We start from the raw sequence: 14,927 nt of genomic DNA, 5'->3' as shown, positions 1-14,927 counted from the left end.
AACTTGGTTGTTTTATTGCAGAGAAGCCTTTTGCTTTCTTTATTGGATTGCAAATTGACAAGCATGGAAAGGGATTTTGGGATGATGGGTCATCTGAAAGTTCCGGTAAAACTTTCTGGGCACCCGGTGGGAGAAGATCTGGATCTGTGACAATGGGAAATAGGTTTCATTATGACCCGCAGCTACGTTGGACAGCAGGAAGTATAATAAACGCAAAATTTATCTGTGAGCGAAAAAAAAGTAAGTGCTGCTTGTGCTTGAAGTAGTAGTTCAACTTTTGTCACACAGCAAGATACAATACTTTTAGAGCATTGCTTTGAATGACCAATTGTGCTGGAAGTAGAAGTGAGCATTAGTGCGCTACTTTTTGGTAGTGGTAGCGGCATTACATTTCTTTTAGTCGCATTCCCAATGACTGGGCATCTGTATGCTTGGTCCCTGCTTTGCTACCGTTTGAGAGGGGTCTGCTACTATTCGGTGAGTCCGATTCGGTGAGTCCGATTCGGTAAGTCCGATTCGGTGAGTTCCTAACTTCTAACCCCTAACCTTAACTCCTAACCCCTAACCCTAAAACGGCAATGATAATTAGGCTACGGTACCCGATAATTTAAAAAAAAAATTGAAAAAATCCCCCGTTAAGGGATCGGACTCACCAAATCGGAATAACCGAATCGAACTCACCGAAACGGGCCATTCCGGTTTGAGAGGCGCTTCATTCGGCTGCTTCTTAGGGCACCCCATGTTCATAAGCCCCTTAGACATCTTTAACCTGGTTGGTAGAGTCTGCATCAATAGTCACTTATTGAATGTAAGAATAATGAGCAATTAAAATGGGTATATACTTTTAATACGAATGTTTCGTTCTTTCCCGTGGTTCTTTGTTCAAGATGGTACTGCTATTTTGCATTCACCAAATGCTGGCATTTGCACAACAATCTAACCTCTTAGTGTTATTTATTAAGTAAGAATCGATTTCGCTATAGTAATAGCATCTTCAGCTACACATGTAAAAAAGAAAATTTGAAAAATACGTAAAACGAACAAATAAAGCAAACTCCGATATTATCAACGCGCATACTAATTCTATTTTAAATAGATGGTTACATCAAATTAAAATCAAAACCTGCAAGCCTAAATCTGAAACTGGTGTTCTGCCACGATTTTCAACAATATACGGATACAAAATTCAAGAAATACATGAACATTATCGTCCATCAAGTAAATTACAATCGTTCGACAAGACGAATACAAAGAAAAACGCAATTTAGTTTACAGTCCACTGCCATAAGTTTACATTGATATAACGCCAAAAAGAATAAAGTGTGAATGGGCATGGTTGAATAAGCTACACTACAAGGGTCGGAGGTTGCTGATGACATAGGATTAACCAAAAGTTCAAGATTTTGTTCAAGATTTAGATAAATTGGACGGGAGTGATGGAAGTTAATTTTTGTGTCCACTATCCAGCATGCAATCTTGTTTGGCTGACAACTCAGATGCGCTTGGTAGGTATCAAACCGGCGACTTTCCGAATACTGTGTAGGTGGTCTCACTTACACAGACAATGTTCGATTTATCACAACAGTTAGATCCGATAAACCCAATGTAGTGGTTAGCTTTTGTCTTCAGTATATTTTGGGAATGTATGACACCGGTAATGATGATGTACATGATCTGATAGACTTTGGCAATTATGATCTTCCAAACTTCTCTGTCATTTGACATTCGTACAAGATCATTAGTTTTGACTGGTGTGTTTACTGTTTACGGCCCATTGATTCAATTTGTTTAATAAGTTAATCTTTGTCGACCTCTGCTTTTTTTCACTTATTATGAACCGGTTATGCCACTGTTGGAAGATGGCCTTCTCATATATTTCCACACCATTTTGTCTTGTCGTTTTTTCATATTTTCTGTATTTCGTTGTATCATGTCTAATAGTGCATGCTTTTCAGATTCCCATATCTGTGGCCGTAACCCAAAAATTGCATCTGGCGCCTTCTAACTGTTGTTAACAACCTGTTTTCTTGTCAGTTCCAGAAAGATGTTGTTGGTTTTCCTTGCTGTCCAAGAAATCCTCAACATATTTCTGATAAACCGAATCTTAACAGTACATAGTCCGCTCCGACAGCTCAGTGGTTACGCGCACGGCTCAAGATCACACAGCGCTGGTGCGATTCCCGGGATGTGCGTTTGAGCAACGCATTTCAGGACTGCTCTTATTTCAGCGGCACCTAGTGAATGGAATAATTCCCCAGCAACAACACTTCAACAATCGGAAAACTTCACTCTGTCAATATCGATAACCGGCCCTGGCCCTGCGTCAAAAGCCTCTACAAGTATGTGAAACTACCAGGAATAACCTATCAAGGCTTTGTCAGTCCGAGGATAAAGATTCAAAACCAACCAACCAACATAGTCTTTTCTTCATTTCTTTGCTTATTGTCCAGCATTCGCATCCGTAGGCTAGACTTGGTTCCACGTATGATCTTTTGACTTCGTTTTCAGATTTTTCATTGTCATATTTCGTTTCTTAAAAACTGGGTTAATTTTGCTGAAAGTGTCCCTTACTATAGCGATTCTTTTTTAATTTCGTTGTCTTTCTTACCACCAGGCGTTAAAGTGTACCCAATGTATGTAAATTTGTTAACCCGTTTAATTGTAACTTTGTTGGGTGGTGTAAGGTTGCATTTTTAATAAGTTTTTTTGATACAGTTGTTCATTCTGTTTGTTGAATTCATTTCTAAACCCATTGCTTTGAGGTAGGTGTGTGGTACAAGTAGCACCTTTGAACCCTGGGCAGTCGCCATGGATTGTTACACCATGGGTCTCGGGGAACACTGGTCTTGATCACACACCAAACTAACAAGTGGGTCCACGTCCCACCTCATGGGCAACAACCTCGACTGGTTGGCTAAAACTTGTTAGAAATCCTGCTGCCTTGCAGGAAATACTTTTTTAAGTAAAGGCTAGGCCCACCGCCAATAACTGTGGTTAGCGTCAGGAAGGGCATCCGGCTGGAAAATCTATGATCCAAAATATTATTATGATGATGATTGCTTTATTTATTTTTTTGACGCAATGATATTCGCCTCCAATCACTTCGGCTATAGCGACATCTGTTGCAAAGTCCCATTTGCTAAACATATGTTTTGAATAGAAATGACCTCACCTATTGTGACTTTGTATATGTGAACATTTTAATTAGTGACACCACATTTCTGTCCGGTGAGCTCAAACATTTTCGTTAAGGACACTCGTAGGTTTGTGATGCAATAATATGCTGTAGGCCTATGTTTTATCAATGTGCAAGCATGATGATAGAAGAGGTTTATAAGCAGGCTAAATATTTGTGATGTAATAACAGTCTGACCATAACCTAGGCTATAGATTTTGTATCGTACCTCACTAAAGTGGCCGATTCACCAATTGCTCGCATATAACGGACGCGTATATTACGGATAACCATGTACAACGGACTAATTCTTCACTCCCTTCGGGGAAAAACAATTCAAAATATCTCGTATAGAACAGAATCACGTATAACAGACGAATTTCGCTGGTCCCGACTGGCCCGTTATATGTGAGTTCTATTGTAGTCTTCTGCAGTCATTTTACCTTGACTTCGTCTATACAGTAGAGACGCTTTTTTGCGGTCTCTTCAAGTGTCACTATAAAGCGAATTCTACTGTACTAAGCCAATGCTCAGAAAAGTTTTGAAAACTGAACTGCCTTCATCTTAATTTTTTTTTGCTTCGTGCAATTGTTTTAGAGAAAGTTTGACTGTTCGTAAAACATTTGCAAAAGTTAAAGTCTTCTATTTTAAAATAGTGTGAAATAATTTTTCTTATTATGTTGATTTCTTACTATTATTTCTTACTATGATGTTGAATTGTTGATTGTATTGACAGGAAAGTTTGTTTCCACCACTACCACCAAAAAACCAAGGAGAACATCAAGAAAGACAACGCGTACGTTGCGCTTTATCAACCTTTGTAATCAAATTTAGTAACTACTCACTAAAAGCCGTAACAACTTGTTTCACCCTGATTAAGATCATTACAAGGTACTTTTTCGAATACAATTTTATTTGAATAAGTGTCCTCTGGTGATTTTAACCAGGGTGGAACAGGCCGTGTAGGTTTTAGAAAATAATAACTGAGTTTGATGTAATTCGCTTTGCTTGCCCCCGATCGAACGAATTTGGAAGATTCCATTATCGAGTTTCACCTTTGTTTGGAATCATCAGTGGTGCAAATCCACGCGTCTTGAGCGGGAATCGAACTTACAACTTAGGTGGGAATTGTGGAAAGATGAATAAGTGTTGGCATAGTTGGGCGCTTGCCTAGCTAAGCTATCGGGGCGGGCATCCAATATTTCATTCCTCTAAAGCAGGGGTTTTCAACCTTTTTAGCACCGCGACCCCCTTAGAGCAATCAACGCAACCTGACCCCCCATCATAAAAATATTCAACAAAATCATATTTAATGCAAAATTTAACCAAATTTGATTCCTGCCGATATCTACCGTTATGTTTCGTTTTGCTGGTCTAGTGCAAATTTCTGAAACTAAGACACGTTTTTCGCCTGGTTTATTGCTTTTAAGTTGTCAGTGTGCGTTTCATCCGATTATTATTTCCAATTCCAGTCTGCACAAAGCACGTAATACAAGAGCTGGGTGAAAAAGGTCGCAAGCTGTTCTATTGTTAAAGCCTTTGCAACATCTGAAAGCTTAAATCATAGAGTAAGCTAACCTTAGGTCGAAGAATGGTTAATTGCAAAAAAAAGTTTTTAATCTTTTCTGGAAAAAAAGAACTGAAAACGATACCGTGCATTGGACTTTCAGATATCTTGGGCTTCTCCGAAAAGCGACTCTCGACCCCCAGGTTGAAACTTTACTGCTTTAAACTGCTCAGAATAAGCTATTGCTGCTCTTAGGCTTGCAATAGAAATGCTATAGTGACTTTGTGAGATGTTTACGTGCAGAAACTTATGTGTTGACGTATTTCAGGACGCACGACTACCACCACCACCACCACGACAACAAGTATGAATGCCGTAGTCACGATCGTTTGAACTGCTTACAAACTTTTTTGCTGTTTTAAGTTTTTACTCGTTTGTCTATTCTGCATGAACGCATTGGAATTGAAGGCTACTTTCTCTTGGAAAAGCCTTGAATCAAGATTTTTTTATGTGGTTCGTTTAATATCCATTTCACTAAACTTACTTTATGGAACGACCTTTCATTTCGTGTTTACTTCCATTTGCAGCCACAACGCTGGAGCCCTGGGTGCCACTCAATGAAGACTTCTCAGGTAAGCGTTGCCATGTGCTTTTCCTGGCCATGATTGTTAGCCGAACATAGCGAACTTTTCGGATTAGCTGAAATAAAATAGTGTTCCAACATTGCGTGTGTTATCACTAGTTTCAATACTTTCATTGTCAATGACCGATGTGAACATATTTTCATATGGCACAAGAAAAAAATTAGTCTATTGAGGAATATTATTTATGTACACAAGTTAGGCCTATACTTCGTTTATGGAACATAGGCCTATCTTTGCATGGTACTGTTATGGTAGTAGGTGGTATACAGTTATGCATGGACATTGGACGATCACTTAAAAGTGATCGTTGTTCATAACTCACAAAATTGTGAGTTATGAACAATGAGAAAATCGACTGCAGGAAATGCAGCTGTTTATAAAGTTGTTTTGTATGGATTTGTGCTTTGCACTCGCTTTCCAATCATGCAATCCCGGTTCGACTCCCCGCTTATGCTGGTTGTTGACAAACACCGCTCACCCAGGGTGTAATAAATTAGGTGAGCGTAGTTGTTGAAGGAATATGTGATGAGAGTATTGAACTAGCCATCCTGCTTTTATCAGTTCCTGAGGCCTAGTATAATGAGAACTTTATCTTCTCACCCCCCGATGCTTGGAATCAAGTATGGGACTCACCTTTACTTTTTTGTATGGGGTGCCAGGCCGCTTGTAAACTCACTCTAGTTAGATTTTTGTTTTCAGATTTGTCCTTTCTTCCGTTGTTCTACGTGATGACGTATATCGGCGCACATGTTGGAGGAATCCTTTTGGTTGCCGTCACTGCGACTGTGATCGGATGTTGCTGCAGAAGGAATAAGAAAGTTGAAACACATGACGAGCATGAAGATGAAGAAGAAGAAGAACCGGAGGTAGTAGTGGTAGTTGTGCCAAAAGCGAGAAAAAGAAAAGGGAAGAAGCTTATTGAACAACAGGAGGAAACTGTGTAAGATGTCTAGGATACCGCGACTGTAGTCCATATCGACACTAAACATAAACTTGTGGTGAAACTTTAATCCATCTATGTTTGAACCGGGACTAAAATGTGGAAATATGAGGCGTCTCGAGTTTCAACTCAAGTTAGCAGAATGGTTCTCCTTCTTTCATATGAGAAGTTGTTTTTAGACTCCATTTCATCGGGATCGAAATGTCTGAGCACTCTTCTAGTAGCCCCTTGATGGTAGAGTTCTCCAGCTCTGGTAGCATGAAAGCTTATGCTCCTTTTGATGTTTCATGCCACAGTTTTTGTAGGACAAGGAGCATTTCTTGTCAGCTGGATTACTTTAATATTGATTTTGGGTTTGGGCCTAATTTCTGAAACCCGTGACAATCCTAGACCAGATACCGCGCCCTTAATGATTTTCTTTGCTGGGAGATTAAACCCGAACTTCTGGGGGATGAGCCCTAACCTGAAAGTTTATCAATTTTTAGTTTACCCTTACCCAGATTCATTTTTGAAAGTAGCGTTCCCGTTTTGGACGCAGTGATGACGCGTGGTGATAACAAATATTGAAATGGCAGGGCCACTGTGGAGGAGGCCGAAAGAGGAGAAGTTCTTGTGGAAGCTCACTCTTCGGATTTGATCAGCGACCCGTAAGTTTGAACTTATTACACTTATTTGAGTTAATTTGATCTCATCTTTTAGGTAAAATCAAGGTGTCTTTTTTTGTCGTAACCTGGCAACGCCGTAAAACATTCTGTTGAAGACTCATCCACATGCTCTTGAGCGGTGGCGAACAGTCTCCCGTCAAAGTCACTCACCACCCGACCATGCCTCCATCGAGGTTAAGTGCAAGTTCAATCGTTTTTACATTAACTTATCCTCTGAAAAGGTTGAGGCCAAAAGTGGCACAATTTACGCACCAGAAGGTTTTATGTGGGTAGGCTGTTCAAAAAGTAAGAACCTTAGATTAAAGTTTCAATTCCCAAAAAAATACGATTTGTAATCCAGCTAAGTCGCATGTTTACAATAAAATTAAAAGGACCTTGGGTCAAGCTGAACCATTTTTGAAGCAATTTATATACCGGAGTTGGGCGCATCTGTTATGTCACAATGTTGATGTTTGCAGATATTATCGCGAAGCCTCAAGTGGACACAGTTTTGACTGGTTCAACAAAAAACGTAAGTTTGATTTATAGAGGTAGATTGGCAAGTTGGTGCTTTGCGAGCAAGAATGTGTCAAGGTTGTAAGACTTTAATTCAAATCTTGGCCTGTTCCGTGCACTTGCGTATCATACTTGGAACGGTTGCTCGTTATAAACCCAAATAAATTCTACTACTGTAGTTATATTTTGTAATATTGCAGTGGCAGTTTCTACCAGGAAGTCTCTAACCTTGACAGAAAAATCCGTCATTTTACATTGATTCAAAGTCTGTAAACTAATTTCGTCTGCAGACGTTGATTCAATGTAAAAATGACAGATTATGCTGTCTGGGGTAAATCAATTATTTTCAACCGGTGTTCCGTGAGAAATATATTTGTTTGACTAGTGTTCCATGGAACACAAGTGGAAAATCTTAACAGCCTCCCGTTTGTCTCTGCAATTCCTGCCCGAATGTAAACTTGTGCTCATCCAAACAGACCTAGATATCACACTGAGAAATATAGAAAGTGAATAAATTGGTGTTGTGTTGTTCATTTTATTTTATATAATTTCATGTATTGTTCTACCCCGTTAGCTTAGTAGACTCAAGATCACGCTGCGCTAGTTCGGCTCTTGGAAACTTCGCTCTGCCAATCTCGGTAACCGGTCCTGCGTCAAAAGCCTCTACAAGTAGAAACTACCAGGAATAACCAATCAAGTCTTTGTCATTTATTGATTGATTGAATCTTTATCCTCGGACTAGAAAGCTAAAGTCTGGAAGTTTCTCATACCGTACTTGTAGACGTAGAGGCTTTGAATCACTGACGCAGGCAGGGTCACCGAGATTGACAGAGTGAAGTTTCCGATTGTTGAAGTCTTGTTGCCAGGGAATTATTCAATTTCCATCCATTAGATTCCGCCTGAATGGAGAGCAGTCGACGTGCGTTGCTCAAGCGCACACCCTGAGAATCGAACCAGCGCCGCTTGGTCTTGAAGCTTCTTCGTTCCAGAAGCCACGCGCTAACCAACTGAGCTATCGGCGTGGACGCCTCGGCGTGGACGATTCCGAGGATAAAGATTCAAAACCAACCAAGATTATTTCAATGCATAAAGTGTTCCGTGGCTCACAAAGGTTGAAATACACTTCTTCAAATCATTTCCCAAGCGCGGTCGTTCGGATGCGATTCCGCGTTCATCGACGCGATAGGCCGCGCCGGATATTTAATGATTAACTGAACCGGTTTTAATTTCTCCTTTTACTTCAGGGTCCACCATATTCCTTGAGACTGGCTCTAAGATTCAGAAGAGCTTGGCCAAGCTGAAATGGAAGGGGATGGCAAAGGATGCCCCAAGAGATAGAGAATCACAAGACTCAGCCGCATCTGCAGCCATAGCAGGGTTAGCTGACCTTGATACTCGACCGAACGTTCAAAGCCAACAGCCAAGTATCAACAATCAACCACAAGATGAGTCTGACCTTCAAGACCAACAGCCGAGTATCAACAGACTGTAGAACCCTAGTTGATCACAATTTTAAACAATTTTAAAAAAAAGAACTTTCACGTTTCACTAGAATCGAAGCCAGGTCACATGATTGTGACTGAATGTACGCTTTTCTTTGAACTCCAAGCAACAGTTCACAGCAGGCGAACTTTGCAATGCTACAGTTAGCTTTCCAAGCGCAATTCTGTAACGTTTTGAGGATACTTATCACTCTCTTTGAATCATATATGATACATCAATTTTCAAAGTCTACAGCTCTTTTTCGAGGTTGCCATTTTCTCACCCATCCAGTCACAATGTATCAGATATGATACAAAACGTTTCTGCGTAACGAGAACTTTGCAATAGACCTATACATGTACAAAATTTTCTGAATTTAGTCTAATTTGGAGATAACGTTAAGCGAGGATACAAGAAGCATCTTTTTCTTCCACGTATTATTTTTAGATGCTTCGAGTGTAGTTTTTTAGATCCTTAATAATGTTCATTTTGTTATACCTCGGCTCGACAGAGATAACTGAGCAACCGTCGTTAGCTCAGTAGTTAAGTACTCGACTCAAGATCAAGCGATGCTGGTTTGGCTCTCGTGGTGTGCGCTTGAGCAACGCATTTTAAGACTGAAACTTTACTCTGCCAATCTCGGGAACCGGCCCAGCGTCAAAAACTTCTACAAGTATGCGAAACAACCAGGCTTTGTCAGACCGAGGATAAAGATTCAAAACCAACCAACAAGAGTTGACAGAAAGTGGTTTGGCGGAAATGTTCGATTTATTTTCTTTGTGTTGAAATAAATGTGTTAAATTGATTAGTTTGCTATGTTATTTGTTTAGTAAAACCTGTGAATGTAAACATGGCGATCGACTTTGTGCACGAAGAAGCCTCAAGATTAAGCGGCGCTGGTTCGACTCTCGGCGTGTGCGCTTGAGCAACGCATTTTAAGAACTGCTCTCCATTCAGCGGTACTTAGTGGATGAGAAACTTTAAGATCACGTGATGATAAAATGTGGTTACCTCATTACATTTATGAATTAAAAGGGGTGGCTCAACTAACCCAGTGGCTCAACTAACCCGACCTTCCCCTAGCTACCTTTCAAAGGGTTTTTCAGTCCAAGAATAAAGATTTAAAACCAACCAGGTCAATGGTAGCGTTTGAACTCTTCTGGGAGTTCCTGCTCAAACAATCATCAATGGGGAGTGATGCAGAGGACCATACCAAATAGGCGACATGTTTTCGCCCACCAAATGAAACCAGATAATCTTGATGTTACTCCTCCACCCCGATGGCTTAGGGGAACGTTCAAATATTACGTAACGCTTTTTTCTGAATTTTAACCCTCCCTCTTCTCCATGTAACGCCAACGTAACGTTTTTTCAACCCTTCCTCCCCCATGTAACGCTTTTTCACTACGAATTCAGCACAAAAAGCTACCATTCCGTACTCGAAAGCGTTACGTAACGTTTTGTTTCAACCCCCTCCCCCCGATGGGACGCTATAACGTAACGCTTTGCATAAACCCCCCCTCCTCCTCAAAAGAGTTACGTAATATTTGAACGTTCCCTGGTTGAGCGCATCAGTCTGATCATTACAAGGAAAAAACAATATATGCCAAGCACAGCAGAGGTCCGGGAAAAGGTAGAAAAGTGTTTAAAGCGATGCAGTCAAATTGCGGCTTCCGTATTATTTTCTCAAACTCGATCAGCTCATCAGTTAATGCTGCAGTCAAAATTGCTGGAAATGCTTGGTTTGTTGACCTATGTCTTGTAGGCTGATATATGCAATGAAGCTTTGTTATGAAATTTCTTCCCTGTTCTTTTGATGTGCTTATGTGATGTTTGCTTCATTAGACTCAGGTAGGGTTGCCAGATTTTTTTCCTCAAAATAGTGAACATTTCGAAAGCGCGCGACCGCATCCTCAACGTTCTCAAAGCAGTGGCGTAGCTAGGAATTGTGAAAGGGGGGGGAGTTTTAACGGCCGGCGGGCGAAGCCTGACGGCGTCTTCGCCAAAGGCGACACCTAGTGGCGGGGGTCTGGGAGTCTCCCCCAGAAAATTTTGAAAAATGACTTTGAATTTGGTGCATTCTGAGAGCATTTTCAACAAAAATGTGGGTATAAATATTCCTGTAAAATGGTGCTGTCTGGTGGCATAGCAAAAGGATAAGATCATGTTTTCTTGGGCATTTTTCGGTAATAGAGCTATGTCTTTATGTTTTCTTGTTGCTAATTCCTGGCTGAGATATTTGAATGTTTGGTATTGGTAAAACTCGCTCTTTTAATGCAGTTTCGTTTAAAATTAGGCAAATTTTGTTTTAAAGACATAGAGACTGAAAGCATCATTCTCAATATAGTGACGTCACACGCGTGCCAAAGGAGGGTTTCAACCCCCAAAACCCCCTTTTTGGCTAGGCCACTGTCTCAAACACATGCCAAAGCTCAAAATACGCGCAGTTGCACCCTCTAACGCATGCCACACGCCTAAATGAGTGCAACCACGCCCAAATATGCAAAGAATTGTTGCAATACAATATGTGATGTTGTCTGACACAACAATTTGGTTCATAAGTGATACCACAGATGAAAATTAATAAAATTTTACTTTCTTGATCTTCTTTAGCAAGTATAGTGCTCTACTCATACGCGCCGACTTCCGGGGGGGCCGGGGGGCGGCGCCCCCCGTAAATTAATGGTTGAGGGGCAACAAAAATGGTGATTACAAGTGGTGTTTTAAAGATAAAACACTTCGCGAAAGAGATTTAGATAATTTAAATGGACTTAAAGAATGCCGAAAGCAAGAAAAGCCTACGTTGCTCTTGCCGCAAAGCAGCAGCTTTCTCATTCGGTATGGAAATTTCAAAGTAAAATAGAGTAACTTTCGCTGCTGGAATAGTCACGTCACTATTCACGGCAATATTAAGTAAACCAGCTAAATTAGACGTGCTATTTTCAACGAGGTCTTCCTGCTGTGAGATCAATTATGATTCAACAGAACACATTGTTTTCTTCGCAATGTGTGAGAATTAAATCGAAAACCGATAAAAGAAAAGGTCGTCGTCGTCTGAGCTTCTGGGGCCGAGGGTCTATCCTTTTACCACCCCAGATTCACGATGTTCCCGGACTACGCTGGAAGGCTGCTAGAGAGCAGCCAGTCTTTAGTTTCATCATCCATGACGCGCAGACCTTCCACTCCGTTAGGTGGCTTGAAGATGGTACAGTCATTGATGATGTGGTCTGCGGTCTGTTCCTCGGCACCACATTCACAGGAGGAGGAAAAAGCCATTTCCCATTGGTGCATGGTTGAGAGGAAAAGGTGTTGGTATCGATGATGGTCTTGGTCGCAGATATTGCTTGCATTAACGACGTCTCTTACCGCTATTTATCACCTAGCTAACCTGACATCATTGTTTTATGCGGCCGCTAAAATTTGACATCGACTTTAACGACCACAAAACTACAACGCTCAATAAAATACTCTGGCGCAAAAATTTGGAATAATATATCAGATGAAATTCGCAAATCCTCATTCACAACTTTTAAAAGAATGTACAAAAAGAAAATTATTGACTCATATTAAACAAATGCTAAATTAACCTACTAATCAGTTTTTTGATTTCTTATCTTCTTGGACAGCTTCACCGTTATTTATGTATTATTATCTCTTTGTCTCAATTATTCAATTATAATTATCATTGATGAGTTAAGGGTGGCTGCTTGACTTGAAGACCTTGAACGGTCACTTCGCAGCCTCCCGCTGCTGTGATGCTACCATCATTTTTTACTCGTTTTTTTTATTGTAAACTTTTCAACAGTTTTACTGTACATTGTGTTTTGATTTATTGTACATATTTTTCGCAGCGGCCAATAAACAAACAAACAAACATGGAATGTTACGTAATAATAAGAACGATTATATCCTACACGCAAAAATAAAAAAATGATCTCTTAAAACAGCTCTTTCTGTTTTGTCTCGTGAGCTTTGCATATTGCTCAACAAGTGCATAAAGTTTAGAATTGACAAGAAATCATTGAATTTGAAAATTAAGTTTGAATCACTGCAAATAAACGTATTCAAAACTTTTACTTAGGCCGACGCGATTTCACACTCCGTAATCTACGTCGACAATGATTTTTAGAGCGTTCATTTTGAAAACTGCCGAGCTGGAGACAACAGCATGTCCATGTTAGTTGAACTTGCCTTTTTGAGGTGAAAATCACTTGCGAACATCTCGACCTTTAGTCGAGTATATAGCCTACTGTATTCAATAAAAGACTATAAAGACTTTCGATAAAAAACAGAAGAGAAAACACTTCGCCGTTGTCAACGCTTTGAAAGTAAGTAGCCTAATTAGCGAAACGAGGTTAATAAAACTGTTAATAAAACTAAAACTTTTCACTCTGCTTGAGATCATGATTTTTTGCGTTTTATTTCGATAACTTCACTGTCTTGATCGTTGTTATTCACTCGCACGAAAAGGAAACGAATCGTCTTGTTTTCCAACTGTTCCAATTATGAGCTAACAACATCAAAATTATTACGACTAGGCGTACTGCATGCGCAAACTAATCGTTTCAAGCTGCGGTTCTAATAAATTCGGTTTGCGACCTAGGTGTCAATATAAACTAGACGGTAAGCTTAATCAAAGACTATTTTAATTGAGTAAAATAGCGTTGTGATGTTCGCCCTTCGTTTCCGAAGATGGCCAATGAGACTGAGATCAAGTTTCTTTTTTCTTTTTTTAGTGTTGACTTTGGTCAGTGTAGGCTACATGAGTGCGGAGATGGCTGATGAGGCCTATCTGTGCGGTGAAACTTCTGCTGCAGGATGGACATTGGAAGGATGGTTGGCTAGGGCCAGGGTTTTTTGAGGCTCGGGCCTTGCGATGTTCTCGTTTTCTGACAGCAGATAGCGTACGGTGTTTCTCAGCTGATTCTGCGCCTTTATAAATAAGACTGCGCCATGTTGGTCGTTCTGCGGCTAAGTCTTCCCACGAATCTACGTCGATGGCGAATTCTTTCATGGAAGCTTTTAAAGTGTCCTTAAAGCGTTTTCTTTGACCACCTACATGACGTTTGCCGTTAGTCAGTTCTCCGTAGAGCAGTTGTTTAGGAATGCGATGGTTCGGCATCCGGTGGACATGGCCAGCCCATCTTATTTGTGCCTTTTTTACGAGGGTAAGAGTGCTGGGCATGTTTGCTTTACTGAGAACTTCGGTGTCTGGGACTTTGTCCTGCCATCGAATCTTGAGGAGCTTTCGGAGGCAGGAGAGGTGGAAGTGGTTCACCTGCCTTTCGTGTCTCCTATAAAGAGTCGTGGCCTCACATGCATACAGAAGGGTCGTCAGAATAACTGCTTTGTAAACTTTTAGCTTTGTGGGCAGCTTGATTCCCCGCCTCTCCCATACGTTAGACCTCAATCTACCGAAGGCGATAGATGCTTTGGCGATTCTGTTGTTGATTTCCAGGTCAATGGTGGCTGTGTTAGAAAGAGTACTACCGAGATACTTGAAACTTTGACATGCATGTATTATCTGGTCGTTTACAGTGATGAGTGGTTTGCTATAGGATTTTCCAGGGGCTGGTTGATACATTGCCTCTGTTTTCTTAGTGCTGATTGTTAGTCCAAAATTATCGCAAGCAGAGGAGAACTTATTCATTTGTTGTTGGATTTCGCTTTTGGAGCAGGCGTTCAGGGCACAGTCATCCGCGTACAGAAGTTCTTTGATGACAGTTTCGGTAACTTTGGTGAGTGCTTTGAAGCGTCTCAGGTTAAAAAGTTTTCCGTCACAACGATAGCGAATTGGAATACCATTGCAGTCTTTATCTCTGAAAGCATCTGTTAGCATTGCTGAAAACATCATGCTAAATAAGGTAGGTGCCAGGACACAGCCCTGTTTAACGCCGTTTGTAACTGGAAAGGCTTCAGAGAATTCATTGTCATCAGCAACGTAGGCCATCATTCCATCATGAAATTGTCTTACAATGGAGATGTATGTGCTTGGGCATCCGTATTTGTGCATGATCTT

General features: G+C 40.7%; 1 protein-coding gene across 1 annotated transcript in view; it reads left to right on the top strand.

Annotated features, from left to right (window-relative positions):
- LOC145781798 (uncharacterized) overlaps nt 1–9,713 on the top strand; it is a 28,329-nt gene extending 18,616 nt beyond the window's left edge. The window contains exons 2-9 of the mRNA XM_082593468.1: nt 22–240; nt 3,912–3,971; nt 5,011–5,046; nt 5,270–5,314; nt 6,026–6,266; nt 6,842–6,913; nt 7,390–7,442; nt 8,671–9,713. Coding sequence (XP_082449594.1) covers nt 22–240; nt 3,912–3,971; nt 5,011–5,046; nt 5,270–5,314; nt 6,026–6,266; nt 6,842–6,913; nt 7,390–7,442; nt 8,671–8,918 — 974 coding nt within the window. The 3' untranslated portion in view covers nt 8,919–9,713. The remainder of the gene's footprint in view (nt 1–21; nt 241–3,911; nt 3,972–5,010; nt 5,047–5,269; nt 5,315–6,025; nt 6,267–6,841; nt 6,914–7,389; nt 7,443–8,670) is intronic.
- The last annotated feature ends 5,214 nt before the right edge of the window (nt 9,714–14,927 follow it).

Source organism: Aplidium turbinatum, chromosome 13, assembly GCF_918807975.1.
Source record: "Aplidium turbinatum chromosome 13, kaAplTurb1.1, whole genome shotgun sequence".
NCBI lineage: Eukaryota > Metazoa > Chordata > Ascidiacea > Aplousobranchia > Polyclinidae > Aplidium > Aplidium turbinatum.
Note: the sequence above shows the minus strand (reverse complement) of the source record. Positions and strands in the feature narration are given on the sequence as shown.